This window comes from Poecile atricapillus, chromosome 1 (assembly GCF_030490865.1).
Source record: "Poecile atricapillus isolate bPoeAtr1 chromosome 1, bPoeAtr1.hap1, whole genome shotgun sequence".
Taxonomy (NCBI): Eukaryota; Metazoa; Chordata; class Aves; order Passeriformes; family Paridae; genus Poecile; species Poecile atricapillus.
In genome coordinates, this window is record NC_081249.1 from 13,600,572 (window position 1) to 13,620,876 (window position 20,305).

Sequence of the window (20,305 nt, forward strand, 5' to 3'; positions counted from 1 at the left end):
GTTTGCACAAGGGACCTTCTCAGATGAGGTAGCTGGTTTGTTGAAGTCCTAGAGAATGAGCACTTCTGATACTGAAAAACAAAATAACTGTCTATACCTGTAATATTTAAATTGTGCAGTTTTGGAGATTTAACTGGTTCACTTGATTTGCTTTTTTCTGATGATGCTTTTCAGTTTCAGCTATAGAGAAAACTGAGTGCATCCAACAGACTTGTTTGAACCAAAGCAATTGGTCAGATATGGTGACAAAAAAGATACTTTGTATTTAAGACAGCCTACATTTTGGATTTAGTTGTGATTTGGAAGTGTAGGTCCTGATTTGGGTTTGTTTTTCTAGTTTTAATTCTAGTTATTCAATAGCCTCTTTTATAAGGTAGGAAGCACATGGTATCTGCCCAGAAGCACATCCTTGTACCATTGTGTAGTAACTGGTGTAATCAGTCTTGCTGATTACAGATCAGACAAACAAGGGGAAGTGGCTCTTCACACCATGTGTACCCCACAGTGGCACCACTTGGCACGGGGATGCTAAAAATTTGTACATCCCCTTGAACTCCATGCCAAAAATTCATAGAAGGGAAATTCCTTGGGCCTCTTTGCATGCATAAAAATCACCTCTGGCTCAGGAAATCTCTGAACAGTGAATTGATGGAGACTGGAAGAGACTTCAAGATATAGTTCAGAAACTTTTTCAGAAACACCAGAAAACTGTTTTATAAACATTTATGCTTGCCCTGTTCTCAGAGTTCGCATTTTGTGGCTTTGCCTGCTATAGAAGATAGGGAAATACCTTCTTAATTCTTGATTTCATAAGTTTTTTTAGTTTAATTGCTGTTTAGTTGGACTAATTGTCCTTTTTGGTGTTCATCATATAGAAACAGATAGTGATAATGAAAGTCAGTATAGACCTGAGCCTGGCTGTAAAAACCTAACACTCTTTAGTTTTAAAGGGTGCTATGGATATTACAATTACATGTCACATAAGGGACAAGGGATACTGTTTCATTAGACTTAGGGCCTTTTCCTGTCATAAAATAGCTGTTGGTGCAATATAGCAAGTACAGTCTTTCCTAGCTGTGTTGCATTTTGGGAGTTGACAGCTGGTTATTCATTACATTCTTCTATGAGCAAGTTCTAAAAAACACATAAGAAGAAAATCTAAAATTGCAAAATAGTGACAACCCTAAGTGGGGTCTTTGAAATAGGTATGGTCAAATTAAGAAATACTTTGCATATGTTAATTATGTTGAATGCCAAATACTAAGAAAACCAGTATTGTTTCCACACAGTGTCATTCCACTTCTGTTTGTATATTCAGGTAGTCTTCAGACAGCTTTTTAACACATTATATTTTCTTATTTCTCATGTGACATTATTTTCCAAGATGTCTATTAATGCTGTACATCGTGAGCTTGAACAGGAAGAGTTAAACATCTCGTTTTTCCACTTGAATAAGAAACAAGGCAATATTCCCCAGGTTATTTATTGAGTTCATGCTTTCTAAAAACTTATGTTTCAAAGGTTGCTGGCACACAGCTGTATGACTGGAGTCTTCAAGGATATATTGCTGTAGAAGCTCTTTGGAAGGATAATCCTAAGAAGAAGAAATCAGGGGAAAAAGATGATAAGGTAAGAACTCTGAGGAAATTGATTTCTTAATTTACCACTGCCTTTTCAGACAAAAAATGATTATGAACAGCAGTGGTTTTGTTCAACAATTTGCAATTTGGCCTTTAGTTTTGAAAAGAAATTCTTCATTCTCTCTTTCTAAGCTGTGGAAAAGCAGTAGGCTTACTTCCAGATAAACTTTCAGAAATGCTGTTTGGAAGTTTTGTTTGATATAATCGGATACAGATAAGCAAACAGAGTTCTAGTAAATATATGTAGATGGCTTAGTGAAGCATAGTGTGAGAGACTGGAGAAGCAAGTTGATTAAATGTGTGCCAGGGAAAGCCTGGAAAGTAAGGTTTTAAGGGTTTTTTTTTTTGCTGCTGCTTAAAGAAATAAAAGTTCAAGTGTGTAACATAAAGCTTAAGTGGTTTTAAATTCACTTCTAAACTCACTGTGACTGGGAGAGAGGTGTTTTGGAGACAAAATTGCGCTTGGATAGACTTTGGGGATGGGACCAAGTTCTCTTGTTAGGGCTGGGTAGTTCCAAACAAGCTGGGCTGGGGAAATGTTCATGTCCTGTCAGTTGCTGCATCTTCTGAGAGTGAAGACTTTCATCAGTGGACACTCATCCTGTATTGGCCCAAGGCACTTAAGTAAATGAACTTGAATAAACAAAGGTTAGTAAATCGTTCTCTACCTTCCTTAAAACCTAGCCTGTCAAAAAGAAACTCAAAAAAAGAGGCAATGTTAAAATATTTCAGGAAAACAAACTGATAACATTAATAAAAAATAGCTGAAGTTTTTCTTTTGTTGTATCTCAGGCTTTCAAAAGGGAACACGTGGTAGTTATTGGAAGGCAAGAACTTTCAACACTTTCATCTTATTATAAAGCTTATTCAAACCCTTGCTATCTCAGCAGAAAAACAAACAGCATGCAGAATTGCAGAGACCACTAAGTAAACACTTACTTCTTTCTCTTCCTCCTTGCAGAATCTTTAAATCACACCCCTTAGTTGCCAAAACATGTTACTTGCACAGAGGAGCAAAATGCCCATTGATGGGTGTTCTTCAAAAGTTCATCTCATTGTTCAGATACTGTCAGTGTGAACTGTTGCTGGGTAACTTGGTAGATTAGACAAGGTACAAAATCCTGGTTACTACAGTGAAGAAACAGTATTTGATCTCTTGATGAAATTGCCTTCATTGCCCATGTTCATTGATCTCTTACCACTGAGGCAAGCAGCCTTACTTTGTCCTCTGAAGTTCCTAAAGAGGGTCTTGTCTCCCTGCTGGGCAGAGAAGCTAAACAGCAGCTGTAAGAAGTCACGTGCTTTTGTCTAGAATGGGGACTGAGAAGTGATTCTAATGGAAAAAGTTTGCTTGAAGCTTCCTTTGGCCTGGATTGGTGAAACCATACAAAATACATAATTGAGAATTCCGGTGGGTAGAAATGGGTTTGTTTTAGGTTTGTTTCATATGGAAATAATCATACAGATTGTTAGTGCCACCAAATCAGTATCAGCTTTTCAAGCAGAACAATTTCTGTTAAAGTTCCATTTTTTTATTGGAGGCTTTTACTCATATAGAAGTGTCATGGAAGAAAATGCTTTTAACTATCATATACTGAAATTGGCAAAGCATTCTAGGATGGATTCTGTGACTCCTGTCTTAATTTGACAACCTTGTGAAAGAACTTGGTTGCTTTTGTATACATATTTCTTATTGTTGTTCTAGGCAGCTAGATTCCTGAACTAGTGAAGACAGGTCTAAATGTTACTCTTGAATTGTTTTTGCAGCAGATGTAACCCATTTCATGAAACTATGCCAGAGCAAAAGATGTTATTTTTGTTTTTGTGACATTTACTCCAGCATTTTCCTGTTGCTACACAAAGGATTCTTGCAAATAGTCAAACAATATATGGGTGGCTCTTCTTGGCTTCTGTTAATTTGTTACATTGCTCATAATTTGTTTGATAGTCATAGGTGCCACAGCTGTGCATAACTTCATGTTTGTGCAGCAGTAGGTCATTAAAATAAATGTGGTATGTTAATTTTCTGAAGGTTTTATGAAACAAAAACTTGTGCCAAATTGAGGTCATATCAACTGAATTCTGAGTTCTGCCAAGAAAGATGAATTCTGGAACCTTCAGTGCCTACATTTCAGAACACTGGCTGCAGCCCCTCCATACAGCAAAGTCAGTCAGATAAATGTTTTTAATATGCTGTTGAAGGATGCAGCTCTTCAGGATGTCAGGCTAAAATCCCTCTGCTAAAATTGAAGCATATAGAAAAACAATTTCCTTCTCTTAGTTCTCACTCTATTTTGTCTCTATGCCACTAAAAGACTTTTGCTGTATTTTTAACAATTTTGGGTTCTCTCTCCCAGCAACACTGAATTGGGCACCCCTCGTTTTTACTGAAGTGACCAAATTGTGTAAAACTAGAGTAGCACTACAGCTCTAAATACACTCAGCCCTTGTTCCTTTCTTCTTGTGTTTGCTCTTTCCAACTTTGCCCCAACTAGTAATGAGATCTCACAGAAAAACTAATTTCCCTCTCAACTTCAGAGTCTGAGAGAAACTTTTATGGCATATTACTTGGTTTTCATTTGTGTCTGGTGTGCTGATGGACACCACCAGTGACTTAACCATACTAATATATGATATATAGAATTTTTAAACACCTATGTTTTTATTACACATATATTATTACACCTATATATATTTTAAATATATTTTAAATCTGTCTCTATGGCAATCTCTGGGTATTATCTAAATGCTAGCTGATTACAGAAAATCTCCAGGTGCAAAGAGGGATCAGCTTTGGATGATTTTCTGTACTTGCTCAGAACAAGTGTCAAGGAAATTGTAGACCAGAACTTTCCACACCTGAAATCTCTGTTGAAAATTGTGTTGTCAGTGTTTTGACTGGGGAGCCTCACCATCAGCATCACAGATTGTGACCATAACAAACCTTAAATTGTGTTTTAAGAGAGTTCTAAAGTCACACATATTTTGGTCATCTTTTAAAATGCAGCATAAGCAGCTGAGAGAGCTTCTTTCTCTAGAAAAAACTTGTCAGGCTTGGCTTTGGTAGGTTCTGAATAGGCAGGCAAAAATTTGGTCATCTCATCTAAAAGATAAACATCTACTTCTGGCAGAAAATGCTGTTTCCTGTCACACGCTCTCCTTTTATTGTTTGGTAGTAAGAACAAAAACAGTATGAAACTTGTAAGAAATATTACTTCTTTTGGCATGGATCCTTAGTATGGGCAGTGGGGAATTTAGATGTGCTAGAAGTGGAATGGACAGAAAGAATGTACTCTGCAAAAAGTTGATCTCTCTAAGGGCAGTTTAGAGCAATATTTTTGAAAGTACTTCATATTTCTGTGAGAAGTTCAAGGTCAACTTAAAAGAATAAGAAGTTACTGATTGACTGAGGGAGGATGAATATGGTAAGACAGTGATGTCTCTTTATTCCAAGCAATACATTGCAAACAAAAGGGGACAGAAGGTAAATCATTAATATGTGAGCCCAGGTGAGCCTTTGTGTTTCTTTTGCAATTTTTTTTTTTTTCTGGTGGCCAGTCTTTCCTTTTCAAGAGTTTCCATAGCATAAAAGATACATACCTGTCTTATGTACTTTTGAAGTTATCATTTCTAAGAATAGCGTAAAAGGGTCTGGCCATCTGCAAGATTTCTGAGGCAGCAACAGAAACTTCTGCACCTGGCTTGGCTGTAACGTAAGGGAAAGAGGCACCGCACATTTGGGGGTTTGACATTTAGCTAGTTTGCTTTGGGGTGTTTTTCTTTGTATGGAAGAAAATTTCCAGGGTAATCATGGTGGGTTTTTTGCAAAGTTTGCTGTTTAAAGTTCAGGTCTCAATGTATCTCTGTTAGATACTGCATGAGCTAAGTTGGGTGGTTTTTAATCACTCATGTACTGAAACAGTACAGTTCCCTTGGTTCCTGTGCTGTTTTTAATTCCAAATAATGATTTTATTTTTTTTTTTTAATCCCAAGGAATCCCAATGTATTGAATATTTTATAATGAGACCTTTCACTTGAAACAATCAGATACTCAAGAATGCAAAGTATTTTCTCTTCTGCTATGGGATAGAGCTCTGATGTGTGAACTTTTCTGGCCACCCAGATTAGTTATGGAGTGGTTGTGTTGAGCCAGAAAGTAGAGAGACTGTCTTGAATATGTGCCTGCTTCTGATTATGAGAGGGCACCCTGGCACAAAGGAAGTCTGTCTTCTGAGTCATTGATCTAAACAGATTTTTTGCTTCTGACTTGGATTTGAGAATGCTGGAGGACTTTGGCACTTTTTTTGTCAAATTATGTGCCTGTGCTACAGGAAGTCCTTTTCTGGCTAGCTCACATTACTGCTTGAGCTGTCTTACTTGGGCTCACTATTTACACAGTGGGCATATAAAGTACATGGAGTTAAAACCTTCTTAATTGCCAGTTCAGCAAATGACTTTGTGTGAGGAATGGTAGTCTATGAGTGGATTGACTTGTATTAAGTAACTCAGGCTGAATAGTTTTCCTGAAGGCAAGCCCTGTGATGAGATCTCGTGAGCTCATAGAAACAAAGGAATTTGTCAAGACCCCTCTTCTCTTGTGTATGTGTGTGTGCTGCTTTAGATTGCTTTCCTCTTTCAGGATATTAAAAAAAAAAAAAAAAAAAGCTTACCTAGACGATAATTGCTTTTTACAAGTTAAAACAAGAAACTGGAAAAACACAGGCTTCTCTGTGAGTAGCTTATTTTTAGTTCATTTGTTCAGGATTGAGTAAACTCTGAGATGAGGCATCATTAGTCAGATTATTCATTGTAAATTTTAGTAAAATGTTGTAACTTAAAAGTTCCTGTACAGGCAAATGAGAGAGTAGATTATTATTTTGAAATGGGTGTGGTTAGTGGATTTGATTTCCTCTACTATGAAATATCCAGGGTAGTAATCAAAACAAAATGGGTTTTTGAAAGAATTACCTTTTAAAGGTCTTGCTAGCCCTTTTTTTTTAATAAGACATTTAAGAAGTGTCTTCATAATTGAATCTTGATATAATGAATCTGTATCTCCAGCACAGCATATGCAGCATCACACAGACTTGATGCCTTTATTGTGTTTAATTGATAATATATAAATTTGACCCATTCTTTGACATATTTTCCAGTCTCTCTTAGCTTCTTTTGCTACATTTTCCATTTCACATTTAGCATTATAGAATCACAGAATGATTTGGGATGGAAGGAATCTTAAAGATAATCTAGTTCCATCTCCTTGCAGGAACAACTTCCACTAGACCTGCTTGCTCCGAGCCCCATCCATCCTGGCCTTGAACACTTCCAGGGATGGGGCATCAACAACTTCTCTGGACAACCTGTGCCAGTGCCTCACTACCCTCACAGCAAAGAATTTCTTCCCAATATCTAATCTAAGTCTGCCCTCTTTCAGTCTGAAGCCATTCCTACTTGTTTTGTTGCTACAGGCCCTTCTGAAAAGTCCCTCTCCAGCTCCCTTGTAGCCTGCCTGGAAAGCTGCTAAAAGTTTTCCCAAAGCCTGCTCTTCTCCAGGCTGAACAATCCCAACTCTCTTAGCCTGTCTTTGTAGTGAATTGTTAAAAACCGATATGATCACAGACAAAGACTCTCTAATTAATTGAAGTTAGAAAGTAGTATGATTATTATTCACTGGTGGGTGGCATGAGGGTCCTCCCCAAAAGGCATGACTGCACCGAACAAGGTTCTCTTCCCTCTAGTTATTTCCCAAAATCTTACGTACAATACACATGCATAACCCCAGCACCTGCCATCCCCATTCAGTATTAAAGTGAGGATATTAGTCCTTCACGTGTGTGCAGTTCTTCTCTTGAATTGGGTCAGTCATCTTCAAAGGATGAAATCAGGAAAGTCTTCATCGGGTCTCTGTGACCCTCTGGCACAATCCAAGGCCCCCTGCTTTGTGATTGATAGAGAGTCCAAGTGCTGGCCATTGTTCTCACTGGTTTCAATCCGTTCTTATAATGCTTCACTTACTCCACGTTCTTCTGTAAACAAGCTCATAATAGCAAACAATATGACAATTAGCTCTGGCTTAAGCATCTAATAATCATTAACCTACCATTTGCTTATCTGACTGACGTCTTGATCATTATAAGTTGCTTCTGACTCTTATCTAAAATCCTAACTCTTCAAAAATCATGATTCAGTAGAAGTGGTGCTCCAGCCCTCTTCATCTCCCAGGATCATCTCCCTGGCCTCCTCTGGACTTGCTCTGACAAGTCCACATCCTTTGTGTGTCACTGGCCCTAGAGCTGGACACAGCACTCCTGGTGGGTCTTCCAAGAGCAAAGCTGACCTGCTGCCCACACTGCTTTTGAAGCAGCCCAGGATGTGGTTGGTTTCTGGGCTGCAGGGGCACATTGCTGCGTCACGTTGAGTTTTTCATCAACCAGCATCGGCAAGTCCTTCCCCCCAGGGCTGTTCTCAATCCATTCTCTGCCCAGCCTGTGTTTATGCTTGGGATTGTCCTGACCCAGGTGCAGAATTTTACACTTGGCCTTGCTGAACTTTATGAGGTTGGCATGGGCCCACCTCTCAAGCCTGTCACGGTGCCTCTGGATGACATTCCTCTCTGCAGCATGCTGACTGCACCTCACAACTTGGTGTTGTTGGCAGACTTGCTGTGGGTGCCCTCGATCCCACTGTCCTTGCTGCTGACAGAGATGTCAGTGCCGGTCCCAGCACTGAGCCCTGAGGGCACCACTCATCACTGGTCTCCACTCGGACATCAGACTGTTGACTACAACTCTGAGTGTGACCGTACAGCCAATTCCTTATCCACCAAGTGGTCTCTCCATCAGGTCAATGTCTCCAGTTTAGAGGCAAGGATGTTCTGCAGGACAGTGTCAAGTGCTTTGCACAAGCCATAGATGACATCAGTTACTCTTCCCTGTCTACCACTGCTGTAACCCTGTTGTAAAAGGCCACCAAATTTATCAGGCACACTTTGCCATTAGTGAAGCCATGTTGGCTGTCACAAATCATCTCTTTATTTAAGTCATACTGGTTAAAATAGCCTTCTAGAGTAAAGAGGAAATGACATTTAATTTCCATGTGTAGAATTTAAGAACAATTGAGGGTGGGTGCCACCTCTGATTATTTTACCCAACCCCCTGTTCAAAGCAGAGACAGTTTCAAAAGTTAAATTTGGTGGTTCAAGCCTTATGTGGTCATGTCCTGAATATTTCCAGGGTTGGAGATTTAGAAAGTTCTCTGGAAAACCTGCTCCAGCGATTCGTGGTGTGACACATTTATAATTTTTTTGGTCTTTGTTCTAAGAGAAATTTTCCATGGTCCTCTGTCCTTTTATCCCTGTCCTTTGGATGTGAACCTCCGAGAAGAACCTGGCTCTTCCAAATATGTCAGTGCCCATTAAGAAATTGTGGATAGGAATTAGGTTCCCCCTTTTTCTGGTCCTCACAAGTCTGAACAGATCCTCATCTCAGCTTGTCCTTGTGTGTGCTTCAGTCCCCAAGCCATGTGTGTGGCCCTTTAAGTATTTTTTATTTGATATCTATTTAAAGCTGTAATTAAATTCATGTTTGTTATAGCATCTTGGCGAATAGATAGACCAGACCCTGTAACAAGCTTCTCTTCATTCTTTGATTCTGTCACTGATGTTGGGGAAAGTGTGAGAACACCCTCTAAAAGGATATGTGCTAAAAGAGGCCTATTGTATAAATCCACACAGAATTCAGAGAATGCAAAATAGCAACTACTTTGTGGGTATTCATCCTCTGTTATTAATACAGGCAAAGTGATTAAATTAAAGCACTTCTGTTGGAAATACTTGCTCTTTCAAATCCTTTAATTGTTTGGCTAACTACAGGAAGCCTAAAGTTTAGAAAGAGTTTGATAGAAGATCATATTTCAGTGTATTATACTGAATTAATCTCATGAACCACTTGGTTTTGTGAGATATTTATTTTTCAGCTTTTGAAGAGGGTTTCTGTTCTGGTAAAAACATTAATCATGGATAGTCTCAATTGAAATGTTGTGCACATTTTTTCTTCCTCAAGGGTGATGCAGTGGGTGACAAGCCCCTGGAAGTCCATGCTGCTTCAAATAAAGAGCAAACCAAGAAGTAGAATGCTACATCACCTGGCATCAAACAGGTAAAGGATAAAGACTGGTAATAGTTTGTGGCTAAGCAGCAGATTAACTTGGAGGAGTGGAACATTTTCAAGTTTGACTTGTAGTTTTCTTCATAATGATTAGGAGAGTGTGGACAGACAATTTTATTTGTCCTAAAATTTGTCAAGAATATATGTACCCCCTAACACTATTTAAGTTAAGAAATCTAAACTCTTCATCTTTAGAGCATAACAAGTAAATATGTCTGCTTGAAGTGTTCTGAATTAATTGAGGAAAGCCTTGTGATTGTGGTGTTGGTCGGTTTTTGCCTTTAATTTTCTTCTCTTTAATTTCTGCCTCCCATACCAAAAACCTCTTTGCCTTCTTTGTCATGCTTGTACAAGTATTAGGGTAGGCAAAGAAACATCTTCCCTGCTGATAAGTTTTCTCTAAGGATTTGTGAGTGCCAGGGTACAGCACTGCCTTACAGGCTGTAAAAGTCCGTGATGTGCCTGACCTTTCATGTTAATGCAGCTTCCACGTGAGTCCTGTTGGGAACAAAAGATGGAGAAAATGAAGGCAGCGTTTTCTGGGCTCTCCAAGGCAGAAACTCCAGTTGAGATACCAGTTCTGGCTTGGCCTCAGGGCTGTGTTCTAAACTCCTATAGTTACAGTTTCTAGAAAAACAAAACAAAAACATCCTCTTGACTTTTTAATGATGGTTTGGTTTCATTGGATAGAAATTGCTCTGTATTTGAGGATTATTACAAATAATTATAATGTAATTTGACATAATTTAGGGCAAAATGTCAGATGTCTGCTCTGTTATCAGTTGATAAAGAATGTCTCTTCTGAACATGTTTTCTACTTGCTTCTCTTTGTCCTGTATTATTTTTGCATTATATTAAAAACTTACTTTTTATCAGAAAGTGATCCTGTCATTATGGGGACTGTCATCATTTTTGTATACAGTATTCCATTTACCGGAATTTTTTTTTTTTTTCCTTACTGCCAGTTGTGTAAATAGAGTCCAGGTCTGGCCAACTGGCATCAATTTTTTTCCACGCATCAGCATCAGTCACATATGTTTGCAGATGTGGTAGAGGGCACCCACCTGCTGGGCAGCAGCGTTCCACTGTTACATGGGCAGCTTTAAAAGAAAACCTAGTTTTTAATGCTGGCTCCCTTAAAGTGTTTTTAATTGCTATTGCTAATTCTTACAGCAGCAATGTGAGCTTGTTGACTGGCTGATGTACTGAGTACCTTAGCTTTCCCTTTAGAGCTATGAATATAGTCTTTAAGAATACATGTTTTACAAGTAGTTTGTAAGATAGTAATGTAAAATAAAAATTTAAAAAATAATAGGAGGATTTTTTAGAATTTTGGGATTTTTTTTCGGTAAAGAATCCTAAGAGAACTGAGAGGAAGAAAAGCCGCTCTGAAATTCACTTAAATATTGTTATCCTTATTGTTGACTAGGACAGAGCTACTAAATTATAAAAAAACAGGAAAACTGAACTTTTGTTTGTGACACTGTACAAATATCAAGGTTCATTACAGACAGAAATCCATAAATGGGTTATATTTTCTTTTAGAATTTCTTGCTATGAATATAATTTCTATTAGGACTTTATTCACTTTTTTAAATGTCAGCCTTTTGCTTCAGGCACATTTTCTTTGTTTGGGGAAGGTTTTAAGAGAGTGAAGATAAATTGCCCAGGAGTTTGAAGTGCCTGGGTGCTCTTGGTTTGAAACCTACGTGCTTCACCTCATGTTGTTTCTGGAGGAGGCACATGAAGGGAACTGCTGTATTTTTGACCTGGGGCAACCAGATGGTGAAAGTTCAGTTCGGTATCAAGTTCAGCTGTTCTGCGGGGGTGGCAGTTTGTTACTTGTGCTTGAAATCAAATCCAGTCATTTAACTCCATACCCAAGTCCAGATGTTATGTTGGGTTTCTGATCCCAGAGATTGGAGAACATTGCTGTGATCTTTGAAAAGACATATTTTTTAAAATTCTGGATGAGATCAGTCCTGAAAGTCTCACTGCATTTTCAGCTGTTGGTAATATTCCTAGCTGAATGTGGTTGCTAAAATAAAGACAGTCTCATTTCCTTAATGATTTGCTACAACATGGGTCTCTGAACTGTGAATGGTCAGCCAAGGACAAAATCATATTGGGTTGAAGACAACAACATATTTCTCTATTCCAAAAACCAGCAGCATTGCACCTCCTTTATTTTCGTTTGTTTGTCATCAAAAATTATATGCAAACTTCAACTCAAACCACATCCCAGTGTAGAAGAACCAAGCTTTAATTTTATCCAGCTGTTGTGTTTCGGAGTTGCATGGAAGTGACAGAGTTTTGTGTTTTTCCATGAAGGTAGCATATCTCATTTTCACTGTGTTCCAGATCTATATTTATGTAATTCCGTTTCTTTGAGTTCAACTGCCCTAGTCTTACACCAGAGTAAATAAGATTAAGAAAACATGCATTTGATGGGAATTTAAAAGATTTCTTTTTGAGAAAGTTGGTTTATTATACAAGATTCCAGTTGGCGTTTGGTTGTTTGAAGTGTTCTCTTCATCTTTCCATTTAGTTCAACTACGGGAATCGAGTTCCCTAGAACAGACATCAACATTAGTGCTCTAATGTCATTAATATTAAGAGTTAAATGTCTCTACTGCAAAATGTCAGTAATGTGAAGAGTTAAATATCTCTACTGCAAACAAATTAGTATTGAGAATGTTCCTCAAACAGATTTTGATCAACTTGCCACATCAAAGAAAAGAAGTTTTGATTGCACTTTAAAAATGAAAAGGCCTGTGATAAATTTAATTCTGCTTTCTCCCTCCTTCCCTCTCCCCCTTAATCTCTGTCCCCTTTCTTTGGTTGTAGGTGAATAAAACTATAGATATGAGCAACAATTTCCCAAGAAAAAGATGAAAACCATCTGAATCCATTTTGAATGTGACTAATCTGCCTTTGCCTCAGGACAGTCTGGTGATCTGCTGCTCGGGCTTCTGGTATGGCTTCTGTGAAAGGACACTACATGTTTTGGGTCAGTCTTGAGACTTCATCCTCTGTTCTGCAGTGGGACTCAAGTCTGTCCATGCTTGTCCCATTGCAGGATCAACATTTCAAGTAGCAAGTCTCAAAAACCCTTCGGTCTCTTTATTATTTATATATAAAATAAAATTCCAGTTGCAGAGAATGGTCCATTTTTTCCCCTCTTCCTGTCTTCTTTAAACTCACAGATGTGATGTTTGCACAATCTGAGACGTTCTTGAGGTGGTGTTGACAGTGCCTGTATTTTCCACCAGCAAGGAAAGCTGACAGTAGTAGGATGTTTTGGCTAACATGAGCTCACAGAATTGGGAATGGGAACAATTACAATGACTCTTGTGTTTTGTCTAAGTCCCCCCCCCCTCCTTTCTATACAAGTCCTCTGCCTCATCAGTGCCAGCAGGAGGTGTGTAATGAAGCATCTGTGAGTTCCTGTCTGGTGGATGGATGGGAATGGAGCTGTTAATGCTTGTTCTTGTTTTTGCTTGAATGCACAGCACAGTGGGAACCAGAACGCTACCGTGGTGGGAACCAGCTACAGAGTAATTGGCTGTTTCCTTATTCCCAGCCAGGGGAGGGGAGGAAAATGTGATGTGGAGGGAAATACAAAAGGATTTCTAGCATTTTGAAATCTTTGCACAATAAAGCCCTTTCATCATTTCTCATTTCCATGATCTCTCTTTTGGGGCTTGATGCATTACAAGTTACTGTAATCCAAGTAGCTCAGAGCATTTAAAGCTGTGTTGGTGAGCCTTAAATTGATGCTCCTTAATTAATCAGTGAATATGAGGAATTGGGGAAGGATAAGATGAAATACATTTTTGCATGATAGATTAACTTTCTAAAAAGAGCAGGAAACAAAATGCAAAGTAAATCAGATTCAAAATGCTTGTAAACATCTTTGTTATTCCATGGTTAGGTATTCCTGTTATTGCATGGTTAGGTATTCCAGCTGAGCATATTCCACAGGCTTTTTTAGAGAAAAACAAACAGACCTTGGCAGTGTGAATGCCAGTCTGTGTGGGCATTGTAAAACAGGCCAAGTCTTTTTTAGAACAGGCAATAAGGCATGTGGTTGCCTCAGGCAGAAAAACAATATCTCCCAACATGTTCAGTGCATGTTTTTATGATTTAGACTGGTAAAGATGTATGTTGATATAGGGAGCAGAGTTCTTGCATGGGGTTTGGGAGGTGTGTGTGTGAGGTTTTGTTTATACTTTAAACTTGCCAACATTGTTTAAGCAGGCTTGGGAGGATCAAAGTAATGTTTTTGTCAGTGGTGGAAAGGAAACTTGGGAAATAGAGCTGTAACTGCTCTGTTACACCACTCCTGTGGTACAAGCATAGATTTGTTTCTGCCCTTAAAAATAGGTCTTCACTTACACATTCTCATATCACGTAGAGAATAATCACCATAGAACTAGGAATGCAGCTTTAGATGCCTGGGGTTTTTTTTCAGTTTCATATTATTTCAATATTTGGCATATGTCATATTGGCATTTAAGGACATGATTACTTGTTAATTCAGTTATTTGTTTATATATACACGTGTGCATGTTTAAAAAGCCTGAGTTAAATGCTCTCCTAAATGCTATTCACTTGATCAGATCTTCATTCAGCATATTTACACTACTGCTTCAAAATGTCCCAAGTGATTGACATCAAACCGGAATGCTTTTATCTAGCAGGAAATGACGGCTTTCAAGCACCTGCATACACACATGACAAGGAGATGGTTCCAAAGTGTGAGCAAGACAGCCTTAGCTGGAATCCTTTCCTTATGTCTTCTGGTTTTTATAACTACAGGAAATAAAGAAAAAGTGTTGTGCTGGTAAGAGCCCAAGAGTTTGTAAACATTGAACTCGCTTGGCAAAGACCTTCCTAATGAGGAACAGGAGAGGAGCTGACCACTGTTGATGTCCACATATCTGTATATGTGTGTGCACACACACGGAACTAAATTGTGCATGCATGTGTTATCTTTTGCCAGATTTTGCCTGTGGGTATTACAGTGTAGGCTAAAAATGGTATATTCCCCACCCAAGCATGGTGTTTGGTCATCCTTCCACTTGAAGTTTTTGCCTTGGTAACTGGACTGCGTGCAGCTGAAACAGTGTTCTCATCTCAGCATCCTCAGCTACACTGGCTGCAGCAGGGCTTGGGGCCAGGTTGCAGTGCTCTCGTAAAAACACCATCTTTAATCTGCAGCATGTGAAAATTGTAGAACTGGAGGTCATCAGGATGGCCCTGTGTTGGGATGAGGATTCTTGTAGGCAGCATGTCACGTGTGAAGAGTGACAGTGAAGTCTCTTGTTTGCTAGAAGGAGCATCACCAGCCTGGATTAATCCAGTTAGCCTAGGTAAATGTGCCCAGTCTTGCAGCCTTCAATAAACACACAGGATTTTGCCACAAATGTCCATTGCAAAAGTCTGGTTTAGACTCAGTGCTCTGACTGCAGGAGGCCCCAGACACAGACTTCTCAGCAGTCATAATTCAAATATTTTGGAGCATTTCTTATTGCATCTGTCACTTTCAAGGAGAGCGGTAAAGACCAAGATTGATGTGGAGGGAATTGCATTTTACCCCTTGAGAAAACAGTGCCCTGGGAGTTGAAGGGACTTGTTACTGCTGTTTATTGGCAGAAAAACCTCAGTGTGAGCACATGTACTTCCAGACAAATAGAAACGGCTGCATTTGTTTCTTTTTTCCTTTTCTTTTTTTTTTTGGTTGTTTGTTTGTTATTTGTTGTTTTTATTATTTTTGTACCTTCCTATGAATTCTGAGCTAATTCTAAAGCCAGTTTCATCCCAATAAACTGCTATTCACAAAGAGCATTTGGGCTGTTCAGGCATACTGGGAAGGCCTGCATGGCTTCCCACTGAACCTTCCCGAATGCAGCCTCTCACAGCAGTGTTGGCTATTGCACCTGGGTGGCCTGGCAGCTGCCTGGGTTAACCCCCTTCCAGAGGGGTTTTGACAGTACAAAAGATTCTTGCTTATAAGGAAAACATTTGATAACACTATCTAAACCACAAAACAGGAGTTGTTTCAGAAAAAAAAAAAAAGTTTATAATTGTGCAACAACCCCCTGTCCTCGTAAGTCTGTACCATTAGCTGATTCTGGTATTTTTTGACTGGACATAGTTCTTAGGTTGACTGGAGCTGGCAGCTTTCTTAGGGTCCCTCTGGAGAAAATGGTAGTGTATTGATGCAATTTCTTGTATTTTGTGTCAGTGAAATTCATCACTGGCTATCTCTGCTTAGAGATGAAAGTCTGAGCTGGACTTGAAGTTCATGGATTCCTCCAGAGTGCCACTCTCACAGCCGTGTTTTCAAGCTATTGTTCTAGTAGCCATTGCACTGATGTTGAAAGTTGGCAAAATCAAAGGTGGGCTGAGGATGTCACAGCTGGTTACAAGTCTGCTCCCTCAGAAAGGTTTCTCCCTTCCTCTGCTCCACTGGAAATGGACCTGCAATGCCTGCACTAGACTAAGCTCTCTTGACTCCTCCTTACCCTTTTTCTTCATGTGTATGTTTGTGTTGAAGGGTCTAAGTCTACCAACACACAAAGCCAGTCAGTCACATGTGCTGTGTCCAGCTGTGGCAGTGCAGTGCTCCATCACCAGCCCCAGTTACTGAGGAATGATCCTGTTATGGGTAAGCTTTGCTGGATCTTCTGGAGAGAGGAAATCCCAGCTGACTGGCTTGCAGTGTGCCTGGGAAATAGCCATGGTACAGTCTGAGCTGTGCTCATGATCCCAGAGCCTTTGGGCCCACTGTGAAAGGGGCAGTGGGGACAGTGGGACAGCTTGGTCAGGGAACTTCTCCTTTTGTTTATAGTGCAATTATAAGCATTCACAAGACTCAAGATTTTGATAGCTAAAGGATTTAAAGCTAAAGGATGCATTTTAGTCTGTGTCCAACTCTTCCTCAGCAAAGCTAACCTTAAGTTATAAGACAGCCTATGAAGTAACAGGATGGGTCATTTGCTCCACGCTTTTTGGCTGAGGGGACTGATGCTGTGGCAGCAAGGCTGTTGGTGCAGTCCTTTACCCACTGGGGCTATGTAGACAGGAGGGCTGCTGGAGAGCACCTCATCTTTTTCCAGGGGCTTGTGCAATGTGCATTTTAAGGGAATAGTGAGCTCAGCCCCTGCATGCCCGGTTAAAAAAATAACCTCACAAGGAGAACTTAATTTCTTTCTGCTTCGGCCATTAAAGTGTGAAGCCACAGGACCCACCACGTCCCGTACCAAAATCTTTAAAAATCGGCCGTTCTGTGTCCCACTGCATCTGAATCTTCCATGTCTTTATCTGGAGTACCTTCGTCCAACTCCAGGGCGCAGCACCCGTGCCTTTGAAGAAGTTTAATGGGTTTCTTTGAGCTGAAAGTGATCCCCATGCAGCGCCTGTCTGGAGCGCTGGGCAGCCCTGCTGTGCCCCGCTGGGCGGGCAGAGGAGGGAAGGCTGCCCCGAGCAGGGCTGCTCCGCGATGCTGCCGGCTCACAGCTTCGCCCCAGGGATGCAGGAAAGCTCTCGCCGCCCCAGCGAAGGGGGCAATGCTGAAGCACGAAGCCAGAATTGTCTTCGTGGCTGTATGCACGTACCATCGAGGGATTACAGGCAGGCAGCTGGGGACGGCCCTCACCACTACAGTTTTAGCCCCTTTAATTTCTTGTTCTTGAAAACGGTGTACATGGGGAGTTTGTATATCAATCCTTAGTGAAAAGAAAAGGGATTCTTCCCTTCCCCCCACCCCCTGCCCCAGATTGAGTTCACCAGCGTCCTCTTTGCAAATTTAGCAAGCTTCAGACTCACTTCCTTTTGTCAGGAGACCTGAAAGAGCCATTTCCTGATTCGTACAGGGCTCTTGTATGCGCACACTAAGTGCTCATTCATGCTGTGAATCATAAAGGTAACCTCAGTTCAAAGCACTGCGCTGATACTTCGGCGTGGGACCAAAAAAAAAAAAAAAAAAAAGAAAGAGAGAGAGTTTTGTAATTCAGCTCAACGCGCTGAAGTCATCTTCGCATTTACTGAGCCGCGCCAGAGGAGTTTGATACTCTGTCTTAAAAGCATCGTTTACAAACTGCCCAAACCAAAACGGGCTGGTGAAAGCACCAAAGCCAGCCCCAAAGACTATGTTTACTGTCGTGTGCCAGGCTTGACACATTTTTCATATCCTGCCAGAGACGAGGAATGGCATCAGGAGCTGCCAGTGAGTCAGGCTGGGCCCCGGCGGAGCCGCGCAGGCAGCGAGCGCAGCCGCCCCGCCGGGGCCGGAGCGGGGCTCGGGCAGCGCCTCGCACCGAGCCCAGTGAAGGTGCTGGAGAAAACTCAGCTCTGCCACGAGCAGAGGACTCACTCTCCTGTCTGCGGTTCACTGGGAGGTCAGCGAGGCACGGACTGCTGTGTTTATCTCTCCTGTACTCGCCTCCGGGTTCATCTGACGATGAAAGGGATGAGCTGTTACTGGCTGAAAGAAAAAAAGAAATGTGCACTACTCGCCTCTCAATCCCTGCCAAGAGAGAGAGAGCGAGCCAATTCATACATAATACTGGAGTCTTCTGCCATTTAGCAGCTTTTGCACGGCATCCAACTGTACAAGGACACGTCCCGGGGGTCAAACAAACTTTGGCTGTACTTCTGCCTTGATGGAGTAAGATCAGTATGACCTCTCCCTGTACAAGAGAGCAAAATACACAGATGCTAAAACCAGCAACTGTGTTTTGAACAAGAAGAAAACAGTAAAGGGGAAGGAGGCTTAGCTTGTGGAAAAAAGATGTAACACAAATGTGAATGCATCCTCTTTTACTACCACAACCCTTCTTGAAATCTTAAAAAGGCCAGATATTCACCAGTCACTTTAACATTATTGCTTTTACAGTATTGTCCTATTTGCAGATGACGTTAGCCTGCTAAGGAGAGTCTCTTGTTTGAGGAATGTTAGAGGAGCAGTGGTATAAAAGCACTCTCTGCCCTGGGCTAGCTAGCCCAGCGTGACTCACACCCAAAAGTAACAGAACTATGGGAACAAAAAACATAAATTATTTTAGGCTCCCAGTGGGTGAGGTAAACTGCAACATAGATGTGCAGGTAGAACTCTACACACCTCTGGCCACAAGTCAGAACTAAGAATGTGATGTGCTGTGATCAAAGCCTGGTTTTTATCCTGGAAGGCTACTACCATGAGTAAACCCATAGCCACCATTTGTAAGTAAACTGCAATAAATAAAATCATAACTGCAAAGGAGGTGTGAGGTGGTAATGTTAATTAGTAGTCCCGTGGGACTTCCTATATGTTTGTATTTTCCTTGTGGAGTGAAATGCGTAAGAGGAGCAGTTTTATTTGCACAAGAATTCTCCACTCTCTGCCTGCAGCTGAAAGTGCTCTGCCTGCAGGAAGGCTGAGGAGCATTGTGACACCTGTCTGGTTCACCTGCCAGCTCCACAGGGATTCTCCTGGAGAACAGGAGGGTTCTGCAACATCCTTTCTGACTGGAAAAGTGGGACTCTTTCTGATCCATGCAGGATCTGAGTGGTAGGGTTCCTAGGCAGAAGATTCTGTAATGCTTTCATACTTGATTGTTGCCTTAATTCTCTGCAACAACTTGTTTTCTCTCTTTTTTGCCTTGTTGTGTTTGTGACCCCTCTCTCTGGTGGACTTTCCTGACTTTGCCCAGAGCACCTCCCTGGCCTGGGTCCTGCTGAGGTCTTCCTTACACGTCTCTCACTTCAGTAATCTTCTCGAAGAATTCCAGCACCTCATCATCCCTGTTTCCAAGGTTTCTCATATATAGATGCTTAAGCTCCTCATACATGGTATCACTAGCAGCTTTTATCACTTTGGGATTTTGAAACAGTGTTTCCTTAAAACATGGTCAATTACTGTTTTGAGACCTGGAAAACAATAGGCTCACTCTTCTTAAAAATGTAGTTTATTTTAAACATCAAGGTTTTGAGCCAGGTTAATTTTTAGTGATGATGGCTGTGCTGCCCCTGTGGCCACATCTTACCCAGTACAGGGGACTACAGCTGTGCACCAGCATGTCTGGAGCACTCCTGGCGCTCCTGAAACCCTTATTCCTTCCCAAATGGTATGTGGGGCCATGGGTGACATCCCACATCACCCAGTGCTGGCACAGGTGCCTGCAGTTTGTTTCCCCACACTGGCCCAGCAGCAGCCTCTCCCCCCTTGTGGGAGGCTGCAGATCCAGGTGGCTGTCCCTAAAATCCTGGAAACAGCAGCTTTACAGCACTTCTGGTGCCCTACACCCTGAATGGGTGTTGGTGGGCCTTGCATAACAGGGACCTATTCAAGGTTAGGAGTGTTTATGAAGAGGTTTGCATCATATTTGTTTTTCTAACATTCAGTTTCCTGCTCACGTGAAGACAGCTACAGGAGACAGCTGTCCTGGCTGGGGGAACATTGTGGTACCCTTGGCCAGGTGAGCTCCTCAAACCTGACCTTCCCTCCACAGTGAA

General features: G+C 41.0%; 1 protein-coding gene across 2 annotated transcripts in view; it reads left to right on the plus strand.

The window, feature by feature from the left end:
- The window catches only part of APOO (apolipoprotein O), a 28,863-nt gene extending 15,890 nt beyond the window's left edge, over positions 1–12,973 (plus strand). Inside the window, exons 7-9 of one of the 2 annotated variants that reach the window (XM_058837338.1) lie at positions 1,522–1,629; positions 9,701–9,796; positions 12,653–12,973. In XM_058837338.1, coding sequence (XP_058693321.1) covers positions 1,522–1,629; positions 9,701–9,769 — 177 coding nt within the window. In that variant the 3' untranslated portion in view covers positions 9,770–9,796; positions 12,653–12,973. Of the gene's footprint in view, positions 1–1,521; positions 1,630–9,700; positions 9,797–10,289; positions 10,638–12,652 lie in introns of those variants that run through there. The other variant, XM_058837347.1, reaches the window with a different exon arrangement.
- Positions 12,974–20,305: the final 7,332 nt, after the last annotated feature.